The sequence below is a fragment of the Suncus etruscus genome, chromosome 15 (assembly GCF_024139225.1).
Source record: "Suncus etruscus isolate mSunEtr1 chromosome 15, mSunEtr1.pri.cur, whole genome shotgun sequence".
Lineage (NCBI taxonomy): Eukaryota > Metazoa > Chordata > Mammalia > Eulipotyphla > Soricidae > Suncus > Suncus etruscus.
The window spans coordinates 51,013,021-51,031,785 of NC_064862.1; the positions used below are offsets into that span (position 1 = coordinate 51,013,021).

Below are 18,765 nucleotides of genomic sequence, written 5' to 3' on the forward strand. Positions count from 1 at the left end.
GCGTGTCGTCCCACTCAGCAGTATTGGCTCTGACGCTCAAAGCCCCACCCACTCTCTTTTCCATGCCCCCGCCCCGGCTCCGGCCTCATTCTACTCCGCCGCATTTCCTTTAGAGACCGCCTTCAGGGCTCCGCCCACTCCGAGTGCCGTTCCCTCAACAGTCATTGGCTCTTACGACCCAAAGCCCCACCCACGTCGCTTTTATGGACCGCCCACAAGTTCATCATGAAGCGTGATTTAGGCCGCGAAGGAGCGCACTGAGTGAAAAACCCTTTAGAAACATTAATTATTCTCGATTCTGAGTCAGTTAGAAAATTTAGATAGTACTCTTAAGAGACATTAATCTTTCAGGGAAGCATCTTTTCGCTCATTTGTGGAGATTGAGTTCATTTCATTGCAGCTAGAAATCAGGCACTGTACTAGCCGCCTCGGCTGCAGGGGGTCTTCGCGGCCTTCTCGCTGCTTCGGCTTCGGTCCTGCCAGGAGGACCCCAGGCACGGAACGTTCCCACCGGCGGCCCCTGGAGTCGGGTCGGGGTGAGTGAGTGTCAGGGCCCGGGAGTCCGCTGGCGCGAGGCGGCTGGGAAATCGAAGACGTGGCGCGGACGCTGCAGAGCTGGGGCTAATAGGGGCTCCGATCTGGGCTCCGAGGGCGTCCGGTGCGACTCCCTCCCGGCCTTCCCGGCTTCCTCCCTTGCAGCAGGGCCTTAGGGACACTTAGGCGCACTTGCAAAGCTCGGGGGTTCCCGGCTGCACGTTCCCGAAGCTCAGACTTCTTGGGGTGCCGCTGGAGTTAACCTCCTGGCACCCCAGTCCCAGATTTCCGCCTTCCAGGAAGGGCCAAACCCCAGACTGACCTCATGGACTTCCTGGGGCGGCGCCGGGACGGGCCTGCTAAGGGAGCAGGTTGCGGGGTGCGGGGCCGATGTAGAAACGGGGTTTGGGTTGCACCTGGAGCTCCTGGACCACTAGCTTTGAGTGTGGGGCAGCCCTAAGACCCGGGTGCAGCCTGGTGGGGGGCAACTGGAGTTGTTCAGATCCCCCGCGGTGCATTAGGTAAAGATGGTGGATGTATTTAAAGGATTGGGGGGAGCCTGGGGTTGAAGTTGGAAATCAGCCTCTTTGTGGGGTGACTACTCAAATCGTGTTGACAGTTGCTGTCTCATAAGAGTCCAGGTATTGTTGTATTTGTCTTCTGAAAGCAAGGGGAGTTCAGTGAAGTGCAAAGCACGAAGGAAGTGGGTGTTTGAGACTAGGCCGGGATTTGAGGGTTAAGAAGAAGTCTTGGGGCCATTTGAACGCTGCTTCCAGATTCCGATTTCTAGGGGACTGGAGCTCATGCTTGCAGGCAGGAAGCTAGCATTGGATCTGCCACCCAGGCTGCCTCTGCCAACACAAGGAATGACCCATAAACATCGCTGGGTGTGGTCCCCAAACAAAGGAAAACCCTAGGCTGCTAATTATTTGGAGAGAGAAAAAAAAAAAAAAACCAAAAGATTATTGAGCGTGTTTAAGGTCTCTTCAGCAAGCAGGGGCTTATTTGTTTTAGAGAACAGAAATGCCAGTCCAGTTTGAGGGAGAAAGCAAGTTATTGTAGAAGATTAGAAGGAGAGTGGAGAATATAACATAATTAATAAATCACCTGCCTTGGATATATGAGGTCCAGGGATCACTACACTCTTGTACTGCATACCCAGCCTTCCTACCCCTACCGTGGCAAGATGTGACTTCCCCCAAAATAATCTGAAATTCAAGGGAAGGGAAAGAATCAAGATTTCAAGGAGTAAGGACCAGAGCCATAACACAGCAGAGAGGGGATTTTCTTTGTTCACAGCCAGACCGACCCAAGTTCCTTCTCCAACATCCCATATGTTCCTCCCCCCCCCCCCTTAGTCTTCAGAAGTAATTTTTTTCTTTTTCTTTTTTTTTGCTTTTTGGGACACATTCGGTGATGCTCAGGAGTTACTCCTGGGTATGCGCTCAGAACTCTCTCTTGGCTTGGGGGACCATATGGGACGCCAGGGGATCGAACCACGGTCCGACCTAGGTTAGAGCATGCAAGGCAAACGCCCTACCGCTTGTGTCACCGCTCTGGCCCCCCAGGAGTGGTTCTTTTTTTGGGAGGGGTTGGTTTTTGGGTCACACCCAGCAGCGCTCAGGGGTTATTCCTGGTTCTCTGCTCAGAAATGGCTCCTGGCAGGCACAGGGGACCATATGGGATGCCGGGATTCAAACCACCATCCTTCTGCATGCAAGGAAAACGCCTTACCTCCATGCTATCTCTCCGGCCCCTCAGGAGTGATTCTTGATCAGAGAACCAGGAATAACCTCTGAGCATCACTAAGTGTGGCTTCAGACCCAAAAATAAATACATCAAGAAGTGGATTTGGCGTTGGAAAGTCTCAACCTCAGGAAGAGAAATTGAGATGGATAAAGAATTAACTGATGCACAACACACAGGAAAGGTGTCTATACTCTCAGCTCTCTTTTCTAACTGACACCTAAGGGATTTTGCACTATTTCTAGACATTTCACTTAGTCACAGAAATGCTTTGCACTCTAAGCAGTTTAATACCTCTATTTAGGGGTAGAGAAGAGAAGTTTCTACTGCTTCCTCAAATGACCTCATCTTGACACAGAATATAGAAGTCATTATCTTTTGTTTGTTTGGGGTTTAGTTCAGCTTTGTCAATGGAAGTCCTTATCCACCATATATCTCTCTGGTCCAGAAGGCATCTTTTGCAACCATGTAATTCAAGTTTTCTTATTTGGGGAAGGTTGTTTTTTTCCTCTGGTTTTCCTACCTGACCTCATCAGCCTATTCCATTGTACTCACACCTTTCCTTCAGCATTTAAAAATATTCTCCCAGGGCCAAAGTGATGATACAGCAGAAAAGGTGCTTTCCTTGCATGTTCTGACCCAGCTTTAATCAACAGCATCTCACATGGTCCTCTAAGCGCACCAGCAATGATCCCTGAGTGTAGAACCAGAAGTAAGCCCTGAGCACTGTTGGGTGTAGCTTCATTCCCCCCAAAACCCCCCCAAAAAAAGTCTTCCTTGGGGATTAGATAGAGATTACAGGAGACTGGTTGTTTTGCCTTGCATGAGGCTAACCCAGATTCAATTCCCTGAACCTTATCTATATGGTCCCCTGAGCACAGCTAGGAGTGATCCCTGAATGCAGAGCTAGGAGTAAGCCCTGAACACTACTGGGCGTAGCCTAACAAAAAATTGAAATAGAACCTTAAATATTCTTTCTTCCCTAACTTTATAAACTATTCCAGTTTGCTTGTATTTGTTTTTCCCTTGGTGTCTATACTACCCTCTATTGGATACATTTTCATGTCTTGCTATTTATTTCTCCCCCTGTACCACCAGTTCCTAGGAATCCATTGAGCTACCACTAGAAACTACTTTGGTGGGGGTTGGGGGGTAAATAGGCATTTGGGCCACACCTGGCAATTTTCTCTGTGCTCAGGAATCACTCTTGGCAGTGCGGGAGGTTCTCTTTCGTATGGCCTGGGATCAAACTCAGGTAGGCCACTGGCAAGGCAAGTGCCCATCTCATTGATTGGATTGACTTAAGTTCTGAGACTTGAACTCCTGCCAGCAAAAACAGCCTTGGTGGGGATTTTTCGTGGAAAGAATGTTTCCGCAGCTTAGCAAGGATGAGAAGGGACCCGCTCAGCTATGTTCAATCCAATTTCTGCTTGGAACGATTTAGCAGAGCAGATGTGGGTCTTTGTATGGAGTTCCAAGAAGAGATTCCTTCCCATCCTTGGGCCTGATGGTCAGTGCTCAAGGCCAGTTAGGGCTCGGCTGCGTGGGCCCAGGGCCGCCAAAATCCACCAGGACCACTGCAATGGGAAGTGGGAGAGGGCAGACACAGTGCTGGTGCCAAGGATTTGGTTGAGAATGTCAAACATGTGAAACACTCACTCCAGGTTTTTGTCTCCCATAGCCTTTGTGTTTGGCTTTTTACCAAACAAGATGTGTGTCCTTCTTTGGGTTTTGTTTTTGGGCCACACCAGGGAACATTCTACCAGGATCAGCCTAATGCAAGACAGTAAGTGACCTACCTCTGGTACCACTTGTAATAGCTTTCCCACTCCAGATGTTTCCAGTTTGTTTGGTTTTGGGGCCATAGCTGGTGATGCTCAGAGGTTACTTCTGGCTCTACACTCAAAAATTACTCCTGTTGGTACTAGGTGGACCACACAGGAGTTGAATTCATGTTATCCACATGCAAGGCAAACACCCTTCCCTGCTGTACTATTGCTCTTACCCAACTTTCATATATCTTTAACCAAACATGTAGTCTTGGAATAAATCACATTTGGCCAGGTGCTACTTTTTTTACATATCACTGGACCAGTTTATATTTCATTGAGAACTTTTATATTTGTGTTTTTTGTTTTATAAGGGGGGCACACCTTTTTTTACATATCACTGGACCAGTTTATATTTCATTGAGAACTTTTATATTTGTGGTTTTTGTTTTATAAGGGGGCCACACCTGGCGGTGCTCTGGGGTTACTCCTGGCTCTGCACTCAGAAACTATTTCATTGAGAACTTTTATATTTGTGTTTTTTGTTTTATAAGGGGGCCACACCTGGCGGTGCTCTGGAGTTACTCCTGGCTCTGCACTCAGAAACTAATCCTGGCAGGCTTGGGGGACCATTAGATGCTGGGGATTGAACCTAGATTGGCAATGTGCACGGCAAAGATGCTCTCTGCTATGCTATCACTCTAGCCCCTTCATCTGTGATGATGACTCAGTGCTTGAACCTGTCCTTGTAGTGCTGCTGTACGAGCCAGAGATGCTGAGTGTGGTGGGGTGGGTGGCACACCATGAGGTGGTGGAGGTTAGGGTGTGTGTGTGTGTGTGTGTGTGTGTGTGTGTGTGTGTGTGTGTCCGTCCGTCCGTCCGTGTGTGTCCCTCCCTGTTTGGGGAGGCCACACCTGGCCACGCTCAGGGGTTACTCCTGGCTCTGCACTCAGAAATCACTCCTGGCAGGCTTGGGGTTCATATGGGATGCTGGGGATCAAACCCAGGTTATCCAGGGTCGGCCACGTGCAAGGCAAATGCCCTACCTCTGTGATATTTCTCCAGCCCCCGTGGTGTTATTTTATTTTTTGTTTTTCTTCTGTTCTTGTGTTGATACAACCAATATCACTGTATATATTGCTTTTATCAGGATCCTACAAGGCTAGTTTTTGACAAATGAGAAGTATTTGTTGAGATTTGTTTGGTGGTTGGAAAAGGATTCCATGCTCAGGTCCATGCTTTGAGCTTTATTCCTGCAAGGCATGACTTTACTGCTTTCCCTAGAACCCTGGCTCTGATATGTAATAAATTTAAACTTGCTTTTTCTTCCCCCCACCCCTCAGAAAATGATCCACAGCCTATTTCTCATCAATTGTTCCGGTGACATCTTCTTAGAGAAGCACTGGAAAAGCGTGGTGAGCCAGTCTGTCTGTGATTATTTCTTCGAGGCACAGGAGAAAGCTGCTGATGTGGAGAATGTGCCCCCTGTCATCTCGACCCCACATCACTACCTCATCAGCATCTACCGTGAGAAGCTCTTCTTCGTGTCTGTCATCCAGTCTGAAGTCCCGCCCCTCTTTGTAATTGAATTCTTGCATCGGGTGGCCGACACTTTTCAGGTTGGTTATTCTAGAAGCTTTAAACAACCCATTTAGTTGGAGATGGGATATGATTTCTTTTTTTTGGGGGGGGGGGTTGGGTTTTGGGTCACACCCAGCAGTGCTCAGGGGTTACTTCTGGCTCTATGCTCAGAAATTGCTCCTGGCAGGCTCGGGGGACCATATGGGATGTCGGGATTTGAACCACCGTCTTTCTGCATGCAAGGCAAACACCCTACCTCCATGTGATCTCTCCGCCCCCCTTTTCTTTGGATATACATTTTTTAAAAATTTTTGTTTGTTTTTGGTTTTGGACTACACCCAAAAACGCTTAGAGGTTACTTCTGACTCTGTGCTCAGAAATCGCTCCTGGCAGGTTCAGGGGACCATATAGGGGGTGCCGGGAATCAAACCCAGGTTCGTCCCGAGTTGGCTGTGTGCAAGGCAAAATACCTTGCTGATGTGCTGTCACTCTGATCCCTGATTATAGTTTCTTTAGCTAAGCAGTTTTTGGATATGTAGCCTGTCTCTTCTTTGCAGCTAAACCTAAGTTCCTAAACAAAACCAACACATGACTCCCCCCTTTTTATTTTCATTTATTTATTTTGGGTTTGGGGCCACACCTGGTGACACTCAGGTTACTCCTGGCTGTGTGCTCAGAAATCATTCCTGGCTTGGGGGACCATATGGGACGCCAGGGAATCGAACACCCTACCGCTTGCACCACTGCTCCGGCCCTCTCCCCTTTTGTTTTTAACTCTTTTGTGTTGCTAGGGGTAGAATCTAGGACCTCATATGTGCAAGGAAAATGTTCTACCACTAAGTCACATTCCTGGCCCTGCCTTCCAAACCTCTTATTTATTTGTAATAAATAAATATTTAATAAATATTTTTTATTTGTAATGATAGCATGTGTTATTAGTCCTTGCACTATTTCAGGATATTAATCTCATGGCCGTGGAACTCATTGTTTAGATGTGTTACAAATTTTACCAACAGGAAACAATAGTGTCTTCCACATGGGTGGTCCTAAGATACTTTACTGATCATAAAACCAGGAGTAAGCCCTGCACTCTGTCATTTATGGCTCATGACAACCCCCTCCCCCCAGTTTTGCATTTTGTTATTTTTCTCTTGCCTTGCTAAGTGTATCAAATAATTTAAAACTTATTTATGAGCTTTGGGGTACCTATTCAGAGCAAATAAAATACATAGTTCACATCCTGGTTTAATTTTCAATGTACTTTCTGGCATATTATGTGATGGGAAATAAATATAGAGAAATAGTGTATAAAAGTGTAGAGGGGTTCCCCTACCACCACCACCATTTATTTTACAGCATTCAACAGTGAATTATGCTGCTCTAAGTTTCTCCTTTTGGAACAGAACTTTTTTAGCAAGCCTTTCTTCATGCCTTTCTTTGTGCAATATTATCTTTGTTTTGTTAGGACTACTTTGGTGAGTGCTCAGAGGCTGCGATTAAGGATAATGTGGTCATAGTCTATGAGCTTCTGGAAGAAATGTTAGACAATGGATTCCCACTGGCTACTGAATCTAACATTTTGAAAGAATTGATTAAACCACCAACAATTCTACGTTCTGTTGTGAACTCAATTACAGGTAAGGTGAAAATGTATCCTTAGGAACTGAGCAGTTAAAATTTAAACAACTCCTTGTTGCTTTTGATTTTGCAGATTGTTAAAGTAATCAAGTTTGAAAATTAAAGTTAAAGGCACTATTTAGTTGCCTATTTTTTTTATAATGTGTCAGGTTTTAAATGATAAACAAGTTTTGATTATTATCCTTTTAATGTAGGTCTCTGAAGACCACGACAAAAGTTTTTTTTTTTTTTTTTGGGGGGGGGGTCACACCCGGCAGCGCTCAGGGGTCACTCCTGGCTCCATGCTCAGAAATCGCTCCTGGCAGGCCTGGGGACCATATGGGATGCTGGGATTCAAACCACCGTCCTTCTGCATGAAAGGCAAATGCCTTACCTCCACGCTATCTCTCTGCCCCCCCTTTTTGGGAAATTTTTATTATTCTTTAGCACTAATAATTATGAGTAATTATACCAATTAATCCTAATAAAGCTGTTGTAGTGATGAATGTTAACTGAATACTGTGAATACAGTATTCTGTGAATACTTGTTTATATCATATATTATACAATGTTTTGTCAATTTTAACTCAGTAAAATGAAAAAAAAATAAAAAGAATCCAATATATAAATCTATGTATTAAACTACTTGTAAGAGCAATTACCCTATTTCTAGACAGTCATTTTAACATTCAAAATAGCATCTTATGTGGTGTGGAGCAGGTTTAATTAAGTTATAGTGGTGATCATTTTGCAGTATATAATTATGTCAAATCAGCATGTTGCACAATTTACTTAAATTTAGCACATTAAGACACAAAATGGGGCCGGAGAGATAGCATGGAGGTAAGTTGTTTGCCTTTCATGCAGAAGGTCATCAGTTCAAATCCCAGCATCCCATGTGGTCCCCTGAGCACTGCTGGGTGAGACCCAAAAACCACACACACAAAATAAAAAGACACAAAATGGGGCCAGAGCAGTGGTGCAAGCGGTAGAGCGCACTGACCTAGGACAGACCGAGGTTCGATCCCCCTGGCGTCCCCAAACCAGGAATGATTTCTGAGCAAATACCCAGGAGTCACCCTGAGCCTAAAAACCAAAAAAAAAAAAAAAAAAAAAAAAAAAAATTAAAAAAAGACATAGAATATGTATCAAAGCAGAAAAATAAGAAAAACCTTGAGTTGTGCCTCTCTATCAAAAATCAGTTTGGGGACCAGAGCGATAGTACAGCTTGTAAGGTGCATGCCTCGCATGTAACCAACTCAGGTTTGAGCCCTAGCACTTTATAAGGATCCTGCAAAAATATCAGGAGTGATTCCTAATACCCTGAGCACTGCCAACTATTGCCTTCAAACTAAACTATTAATTCAGATGATCGGTTTAGCAAAAGCAGGTCTATTTTTACTATTTTTGCTTGTTTGTTTTTGTTTGGAGACCACACCCAGTGATGCTCAGGGGTTACTCCTGGCTATGTGCTCAGAAATCACCCCTGGCTTGGACCATATGGGATGCTGGGGATCAAACCGTGGTTCATCCTAGGTTAGTGAGTGCAAGGCAAATGCCCTACCACCTGCACCACCACTTCAGCCCCTATTTTTACTATTTTTTACTTTTTTTTTTTTTTTTTTACTAATTTTTATTATCTTATTAGGGATTTTTTTTTGAGGGGGGGGTCACACTCAGCAGTGTTCAGGGGTTACTCCTGGCTCTATGCTAAGAAATCACTCCTGGCAGGCTCAGGGGACCATATGGGACGCCAAGATTCAAACCACAGACCTTCTGCATGCAAGGCAAATGCCTTACCTCCATGCTATTTCTCCAGCCTCTAATTTTCATTATTTTTTTAATAGAAAAAGATAAAGTTAAGTCGAGGGCACCTTGGAACACTAAGTTAAATAATGTGCTTTTAGGTGCCAGAGCAAATGTACAAGTCTGGCTTTTGCCTTGCACTTAGCTGACCCAAGTTTGATCCTTAACATCCCATACGGTCCCCAAAACCTGCCAGCACAGAGCCAGGAGTATACCCTGAGCACTGCTAGATGCCCCCCCCCCCCCCCCCCCGCGCAGTGCTTTTCAAATATTCTGGAAAGCAGTAGGTTTGAGACAGGACACCAACTATAATTAGACACCAAAGCTGTATATGATGGTGTGGTCACAACTGTATTCCAGAGTACAGTTAAAATAAAAAAAAAATAAAAATCATTAAAAATAGAAAAATAGTGGCTGAAGAGATAGCATGGAGGTAAGGCATCCCATGTGGTCCCCTGTATCTGCCAGGAGCGATTTCTGATATTATTATATATATTATATATATAATATATAATACAATTAAATATATAACAGCCTGGGATCAAATGGAGCACTTACTTGTCTGGTCTGCGCTACCTGGGTTCAGCTCCTAGCACTGCAAAGGAAAAAAAAGGAAAAGACCTACTAATAGTGATGGCGATTGTATTTTAGTAATAGGAAGATCATTTTTAATCATTGATGAATTCTCCATATTTTGCTTTTGTTGTTGAGCATTAAGTCTTTGTCTGGGGGTCAGAGAGATAATCCAATGGGTAGAACCTTAGACTTGTTCTGCTCTTCATGCAGTTACTCCACTGAGGCCATCTGGCAGCATCTGCTGTAAATCTGAAATCATCAACTAGAGGACCTAGTTACAACTCTGTCTTCTCAGAGGAGACAGGTTACCATTATTTTGAAACAACCAGCCTCTTTCCCTAAGTAACAGAGTTGGGATTCTGTTGGTAAGCAACTAGGAACTAGGCTAGATTACTGTTAGTGTACCAGAAGCAAAAGGCAGTAAATAAGTCAAAGTAACCTGGTTTGGCAGATAAAGAATCATATGGCTTGTGTCTCTTCTCACAGCTTGAACAGGTGGATATGTCTCTGACAATTCCAGACAGTCATTTACAGCCTCAGTGAAGAAAAGCCAAACAGAAAATAACTGGTTTTTGTTTTGTTTTGTTTTGTTTTGTTTTTTGTTTGTTTCTGGTTTTTGGGTCACACCTAGCTGTGCTCAGGGGTTTACTCCTGACTCTATGCTCAGAAATCACTCCTGGCAGGCTCAGGGGACCATATGATATGCCGAGATTCAAACCACTGTCTGTCCTACCGCTGTGCTATCTCTCCGGCCCCTAGGCCTTTTTTTTTTTTTAAAGTAAATTTTCTGATGACCATTTTATGCAATGACCTTGCTTTTTTCCTTTTCTGACTTGCAGGTAGTAGCAATGTTGGGGACACTCTCCCCACTGGACAGCTATCCAATATCCCATGGCGCCGGGCAGGGGTCAAGTATACGAACAATGAAGCCTACTTTGATGTCATTGAAGAGATAGATGCAATTATAGATAAATCAGGTAGGGGGTGCTTATAATTGGGACAAATAGTTCAGCTGACTTAGTTGAACAGATCATTGAACTCGGTTGACACTCCAGTTACAGCAAAAAAGCATTCTTTTACTTTAGGATTTTTAAAAATGTTTTGCTTCAAAGTTACTTTTTGTTTACATAATGATTAGTGACATCTTCCAAACTTTCATAAATAGAATCTCCTGCTGCCTTAGTTTTAAGTCAATTCTTACTGTATTCTAACACTCATTGATGTACCGTCTGCTATATTTTTGCTGCCACTTTATGACCAAATATAGAACTGGAGACTGAACCAGGGGCAGGAGCATGCAAGGCAAGCAGGTGCCTGCATCCCTGCACTTCCTTCCCACAATAATGATCTGTTCATCTCTGCCAGAGGGCAGCTGATAATACCTCTGTTGTTCAGATTATTTCCTTTATCGTGTAGTGTTGTTTGATTGTGGCAAGGGGGAATTCTGCAGCTAGCCACTCCATTTGGTGAACTGAGACTCATAAGTCAGTGAATTAAGTTGCTAAATTCTGATTGTCACATACCACTTGTTTCCACATGAGGTGTGTATCTAGTGATTGTTTTATACGCATGTACTAGCTTCGTCATGAATTGGGGTTTGGAGAATTAAAGTTGCCAGCAAATAGCACAAGTCCCAATCGGGGCCTGTGATGGGTGAGTCAAGGCCCGGTTAAGGGTAACGCTTAAGGATGGGGACAGGTTTGCTTTTTTTATTGGGATGAGCATTTTGTAGCTAGAGAATGTCTGAAATGTTGTAACACATCCTTGTGGGAAAAGATGCACAAAGGTCCTGAGAGATTGTGCAGAGGGTTGCATGGGCCTGTTGGTGATTCAGATTTTGACATTGCTTATGGTTCCCCTGAGCACTGCCATATGTGGGCCCTTAGCACTTCGAGGTGTGGGTTTCCCTAGGAGCCATTTCCATTACTTTGAATACAGGGTGAGTAAGCTGGGGTGAAGAGACACCTTCCACTGATGTCCTTATCTGTCACTCCCTCTTCTAGGGTCTACAGTCTTTGCGGAAATCCAGGGAGTCATAGATGCTTGCATTAAGCTCACTGGAATGCCTGACCTCTCCCTTTCTTTTATGGTGAGTTCTTTCCTTCCTGATCTGTAGTTCCTGGTATGCCCAACACCATATGAACAACAAGATGAATCCAAAATACGGAGGTTCACATGCACTTTCCTAAAGAAGCTTGGTAATGGCTCAGTGTGGACCCCTCTCCTTTTAGGTATAGAGCCCGGTTTCCGTCCCCTGCACTCACATACTGGGTGAAGTGGCACTGCTACTCGGGTCCTGGTCCTCGAGGCTGCAAGAAAATGAGCTGCAGCACACAAGAACCACTTACGTGAGCACCACAAAAAAAAAAAAAAAAAAAAAAAAAAAAGTGTGGTCCCCAGTTATCACAACAACCAAGAAAGGAGATAGAGAATTTTTTTAAAATATTAATAAAAAATTTTTTTTCTTGATATTGGGGACATACCTGGTTGGTGCTCCTGGCTCTGTGCCCAGGAATAATTACTTATGTCAGTATTCAGGGAACCTAGGAGATGCCAGGGATCAAATCCCATAAACAATAATAGAATTCTTCTTGGTTTCGGGGCCACATTCAGAGCAAAGGGATTTCTCTCAACTCATTTGCTCCTGAGAATCAAACTTTGGCCTTCAACATGTAAGTTGGTTAAATAGGTGTGTCTCTGACCCCTTCAAGAGAAAGAAAAGAGAAACATTCTTAGCAGCTTTTCTCAAGCCAGGAGAGCCTATGACCCAATGAGCATGGCCCTTACGGCAAGGCTGTGGAGAGACTTTAGTCTCTGTGTCAGCCCTGACTTGGGCTGGTCTTGGTGGACCTGAATGGCTGTTTTTATTGCATTATTGCCTGACTTCAAAAGGGCCTTGATCCTATACTTCATTCAGTTCTGGCAGTTGCTGAATCTTGGCGGTGCCTCTGCCATCAACTTGACCAGACTTTGGGGCCTTTGTTTTGGAGCTTTGACTTTGTCCCATGCCCAGCAGTGTGCTGGACTAAAGGGTTCTCGAGCAAGCCAGCACTCCTGGTACCCTCTGAACCCCCTCCCGGCTGGCTCTTGAGTTCTTGGGGCCTTGGTTTATCCATCTGTGAGATGGAAGATTCCCTACATTAGGGGGTGGAGAGATAGCACAACGGTAGGGCATTTGTCTTGCAAGTGCTGACCCAGGACCAACAGTGGTTCGAATCCCAGCATCCCATATGGTCCCCCGTACCTGCCAGGAGCGATTTCTGAGCAGAGAGCCAGGAGTAACCCCTGAGCACCACCGGGTATGCCCCCTCCCCAATTTTTTTTTCCCTATATTATAGAAACTTTGAAATTGGAGTAATTGAGGGACATGAAATATTCTCATGGACTGGGAGGTGGTACAAGGTGGTGGGGGAGGTTTGCACACTTCACACAGCCTCCCGACATCATGTCCAGGTTTGGCCTGGAATTCTGCAAGCACTGTCAGGATACTTCCCCTTGATCTTCTCAGCACTGCAGGGCCCAGCATGTCCACCTCCTCTGGGCCTCACATTAGACCACCAGCCCTATTGACCAAATATAACCCAGCAGAGCCAGCTTAGGGCTCATAAGCACTGCTGGAAAGCCCCCCTGACCCCACGCAAACTCTATAAAGTACCATCAGACACTGAGATTACATTGCTGTAGTCAGGTTGCAGCCATATTTGCTTTATCTTTAGGGTGCACACGGGCTTTGAATAGCTGAGGAGTCACCATATTCATTTACTCCGTGAACAGTATATTTTTGTCTTGTCCCGGCAGAATCCACGGCTTCTAGATGATGTCAGCTTCCACCCTTGTATCCGGTTCAAACGCTGGGAATCAGAAAGAGTTTTGTCCTTTATTCCTCCTGATGGAAATTTCCGGCTCATCTCATACCGTGTCAGCTCACAGAAGTAAGTGGATCATTGCCCAGACTGCCATCTTTGCTCACAGTGCTGAGCCCTTCCCCAAGTGCCTTCAGAGTCGGATGCTAAAAGTCACCATTGTTCCTTTGAGTGAGGAAGGATTGGTGGAAATATGTATCTAAAACAGTCAGCTTTAATCCAGGAGTACAGAGCACTGGTGACTATATCTGAAAAACACCTGGAAGGGAAGCACTGGGGGCCAGGTATACTTGGTGAAACTGTGAACCCATGACATTATTTTCAGTGTTCTAGAGACATCTGGCTAATAGGGACAAAGGTCCCCACAACATCCCGGATTGACTTCTAGTCACTGTTTTCTGCTCTGAGATTTAAGTTAACTACTTAATGTTATATTATTAATAAATTAATAATATGTTAGAACTAGTGCATCGCACAAAAATAAATTTGAGAAAAATGGGGCCAGAGAGATAGTACAGGGGTTAAGGTGCTTGCCTTGCATGCAGCCAACCTTGGTTCAATCCGTTTCCACATACAGTAAGTCCTCCAAGCACTGGCGTATTCTCCCTTATTTCCCGCCTAGCACTTTAATTGGGGGGGGGGGCAATACACACCTAAAAATCAGAAAAATCATTATTATATTGACAGGATTTTAAAAAGCAGAGGAATTCTTTCTTATTACATAGAAAATGCTTTATTTAGTTTGTCATTTTAAATACTCTTTTTTGTGGAACTGTGACTTATTCCTTTAAGATTGTTTGCTCCCATTTGTTATATTATTTCCAGATTTCTCCCTTGATCATATACTTATAATTTCTGTGATTTACAACGCAGCACAAAAGTAAAGTCACTAACCTTGCATTATTTAATGCTTGTTCAGTCCCAAGCAGCACCGGGAGGGAGCAGCCCTGAGCAGAGCCAGGAAGAGTCCCAGCATTGTCTGTTAAGAGTCCAAAACCAGAGAAAAGCCATTGCCCAGTCCCCAGCACAGCCACAAAACAGTATTATGTACTGAGGCGCCTGGTGCGGACCTGAGCCCAACTGCTGATGCTGTTTGACACGTTCATTGTGTGTTTGATGCTCTTTCCTTCCTCTCTAGTCTAGTGGCGATTCCAGTGTACGTGAAACATAGCATCAGTTTCAAGGAGAACAGTTCATGTGGCAGATTTGATATCACTATTGGACCAAAGCAGAATATGGGGAAAACGATTGAAGGAATCACCGTGACAGTCCACATGCCCAAAGTTGTGCTGAACATGAATCTGACGCCGACCCAGGGCAGCTACACATTTGACCCCGTCACCAAGGTACAGCCGCCTCAAGCCGGAGGCCAGCAAATGTCTCTGTTGTGGTCATTTATTAGATTCGGGACCTGGGAATTTGGGTGCCAGAGAGAAGGGCTCACATTTTGGGTCCAACTCCAGTGTTAGCACAGCAGGGAGGGAGCTGACCTTGCACACAGCTGGCCCAGGTTCAATCTCCCACACCTCATATGATCCCCCTGAGCTCTGCCAGGTGTGATTCCTGAGAACAGAGTCAAAATTTCTGGAGGGCAGGGATGTAGCTCAAGCATACAACACGTCCAGCATGTGGGAACCCCAGAATTTGAACTCCAATCTCGCATGGTCCCCAAACACTGTCAGCTCTGGCCTCTTTGGGGACGTAGCTCCTAGGAAAATAGTCAGTGGGGCCAGAAAGATAGCATGGAGGCAAGGCATTTGCTTTGCATGCAGAAGGACAGTGGTTCGAATCCCAGCATCCAATATGGTCCCCCAAGGCTCCCAGGAGTGATTTCTGAGCACAGAGCCAGGAGTAACCCCTGAGCGTTGCTGTGATCCAAAAACCAAAGAAAATAGTCAAGTTCCCGATCATCCACTTTTCATGAGATAAACCTATGAAAAGCGCTGGAGCTAAAAGTAGACATTAACTAACTTTGGTTCTCATCCTCACACTCCAAAGTCACAGTAATGGGTGATGGGACCACGTCTCTCATTTTCAAGTCACCATGCTTCGTTAGTCTCTTTCTGATGGGAGTGTGTGGTGTCTTCCAAGATTTATCATTTTTGTTTTGTTTTTTTTCCTCATTGTGCTCATTCCCTTCCTCCCCCAAAATCTTTTTATTATATTATTTAAAGGCATGTATCACATAGTTGGTATAGCTGATCATAATACACTTGTTCCCAGGTAAGTGGGAGAGAAATTGTGAAGGAAGGAGGGAGGAAAGTTAAAAAAAAAAAAGAATATGGCAACAAGCAAATGTGTGAAAATTATCGCCATTGAGGTCATTAAGTCATTGTCAGATGGTTTTAGTAAGCTCTTGCTCGTAGGTGACCATTTTGTTACTTCATTTGTTTCTGAATATTAGATGACTTTAGAGAAAGATTGGCATCTAAATTGCTGTGTTCCTGTGGGTATGACAGTATTTCCAAAAAATTGAAACTGTTGCACGGTCCAGGAATTCTGAGATTTCTGAGCACTATTGCTGACACTGCAGTTCTTGTGAGGCATTGTTTCAGTGGTTCCAGTTATTTGTGTTTGCTTGTGTCATTTTAAGATACTGACATGGGATGTGGGAAAAATTACTCCACAAAAGCTCCCTAGCCTTAAAGGACTGGTCAACCTACAGTCTGGAGCACCCAAGCCGGAAGAAAACCCAAGCCTCAACATCCAGTTCAGGATCCAGCAGCTGGCTATATCAGGTGAGTTTGAGTTCAGCTCATATTATGGGGTGACCAAGCTTTGCAACAGTCACACCCAGATAGGCAGCTCTATCTAGAAAGACACATTCCTGTCTTTGACACTGAGCTCAGGGGCCAACCTCACCCCACCAGGTAACAGTCTGGATTCACTTCCCCTTGCTAGCACCCTCCTGCAGGCATCCAAGGAGCCCAGTATCAGAAAGAACTTACCTTAAAGAACAGCCCTTCTTGCCTGAGAATTGACACTGACCCCTTATCTGTAGCATTGTAACTGAATGCCAGTAGAGTGGTTCATTTTTGTTTTTCAAGCTTAACACATTTATTTGGGAAATGGGGAATGGGGTAGAAATAGATGCATGCTCAAAGAAAGAACACGTGCTTCTCCAAAGTGAGAAAAAGCAAAGTCCATGCCCCACACAGGCATGTGCTGGCCTTGATCCATAATGAGGAAATGGGCCCTAAAGTAAGGAAGTTCAAGTCATGAGGGGCACCGTGGGCAGGCATGCCTGCATTGCTCCTTGTTGAGCAAATACTGTATTGGCTGGTGTTTAAGTAACCTAATAATATACTGTGGAAAGAAAAGACAAAAAAATATATGCTGTGGGGGCGTGGTTTCCTGGGGGTTGCCTGCTTCCTGCAGTCCACAGTATTCGCCATATCATTCTGACCCTGGATGGACTGGTTGGCCACAGGGGCGTAGCACAAGAAACGGATGGAGTCACAAGAGAAGATGCATAAGGCCAAGGTGATTGAGCAGCCGGCTAGCTAAGCTGAGCTGAGCTACTTTCCCTGGCACTTTCATTATCTAGAGTTAACAGAACAAAAGTAAATCATCTGAGGGGTTGTTAAAGGTACTTATGTTAATTAAACGTAGGTGAGTCCCTAATCATGCTGGGTGGGTTTTTATAGCTCAGAAAGGATATGAGGAGGAAAAGGAAAGCAGCTAATGACCGAATAATCAAATACAGGAGTCTACAATATACCTTTGACTTTTTTTTTTTTTTTTTTTTTTTGGATACAGGCTTAAAAGTAAACCGCTTGGACATGTATGGGGAGAAATATAAGCCATTTAAAGGAGTCAAATACGTCACAAAAGCTGGAAAGTTCCAAGTGAGGACATGAAAAGATGCCAAAAGTCCCTCGAGATCTGTTTGTTTTCCAAGAGTCACGACAGTTTCAAACTATTAGGTACCAAGTGGGTGGGAATAGGTATCGCAGTTAGAGCATCCGGGTCCAGCCATGCACAACTAGCAGAGAGCCGCTTCACCAGAGTAGGAGCCTCACAGAGCTATAAGCTAAGAAACCTTTGGACTGACTTAGCTTATTTTGTATTTTTCACTTAGGATGATCTGAGAGGTGATTTCCTCCAGGAGGTTTGGGAGCGGGGTGGGTCGGTGCTGCCAGATGTCCCAGACTATTCACGGCCACCCCTGCTAAGCATCTGCCTCTCCCCTCCACCGAGAAAATCGCTCCTCCTCTCCCCTAAAAGTTTACAGAAAACTGCCTCTTCGAAGTGTTTGCCTTACTCCACTGTTCACACGTGCCATTAAGCAAGCACTGTAGCAAGAGCCACTCCCGCCATCCAGGCAGGGAACGTTGCTGGCCCAGGCTCCATTCTCACTGTACTTGGTCTTTGGTATGCTATTTTTTTATAAAGAAGATTTTTACGTCAAGCCCAGATTTTGAGTTTTAGGGACCTTACTGGACCAAGCACCATCATGGTTTTGTGCCACTGCTTCTACGGTTAGCATAGTAGAATCCATTTGTAATGAAGAGGTGACTGGCTACTGTACAAAGGTCATTAATACTATTGCTTTTAGGGCCTTACTGCAAGCACAAGCATTTGAGACTTTCCACAGATTATGGTAGTAAAAGACATTCAGTTGACCCTTTGCTGTCTTAATGTTTTTTTAAAGCTTATCCAACACCACAGAAATCACGACGAGCCTGCAGGGCCTGTGCCTTTTAATGAAAGGAGAGAAAGGCATCTATCTAGCAATTTTATTTTGGTTTTTGGGCCACATCTGGCAGCACTCAGGGCTTATTCCTGGCTTTGTGCTCAGAAATTATTCCTGGCAGTGCTCGGGACCATATGGGATGCCAGGAATCGAGCCTGGGTTGGTCACGTGCGAGGCCAATATCCTACCCGCTGTGCAGTCCCATGCCTAGCAGGTTTTTAAGATATTTTTTCCCTTTTTGTTGTTGTCACCAAATCTAGTGTCAGTAAATTCCCTTCTAAAAAATCATTGTCCTCATGTAAGCTTCCAGAAGACTTAAACTAAGTTTAAGCCTGTCTGACTGAGTGTGTAATGGACATTCTGTGGGAGCAGTAATAAAATCCTTCATTGCTGGTGGTCATCAAGGCCAGAGCATTGATTGACCTTTGTTTTGGTTCCCTTCCCTGCCTCAGTTGTCCTTGCTCACTCATTTGGCCACAGTAGGCAGGAAGAATGGAGAAAGGTTGAAAGTTTAGATAGAGGTGATTGTGCCACTATTTACGTCTTCATTTACCTCTTCATTCTCTTTCCTCTCTTT

The 18,765-nt window shown here is 44.7% G+C and overlaps 1 protein-coding gene across 2 annotated transcripts; it reads left to right on the forward strand.

Annotated features, from left to right (window-relative positions):
• The first annotated feature begins 274 nt into the window (after positions 1 to 274).
• On the forward strand, positions 275 to 17,691 carry AP3M1 (adaptor related protein complex 3 subunit mu 1). 2 transcript variants are annotated; one of them, XM_049789176.1, is made up of 9 exons: positions 275 to 536; positions 5,393 to 5,668; positions 7,096 to 7,267; positions 10,469 to 10,606; positions 11,633 to 11,718; positions 13,428 to 13,561; positions 14,631 to 14,838; positions 16,086 to 16,230; positions 17,252 to 17,691. In XM_049789176.1, exons 2-9 carry the CDS (start codon positions 5,396 to 5,398, stop codon positions 17,350 to 17,352), a joined length of 1,257 nt encoding a protein of 418 aa, XP_049645133.1. In that variant the 5' UTR covers positions 275 to 536; positions 5,393 to 5,395; the 3' UTR covers positions 17,353 to 17,691. The 2 variants fall into 2 exon arrangements, with proteins under 2 accessions (XP_049645133.1, XP_049645134.1); XM_049789177.1 differs by lacking the exon at positions 275 to 536 and adding an exon at positions 886 to 913.
• Positions 17,692 to 18,765: the final 1,074 nt, after the last annotated feature.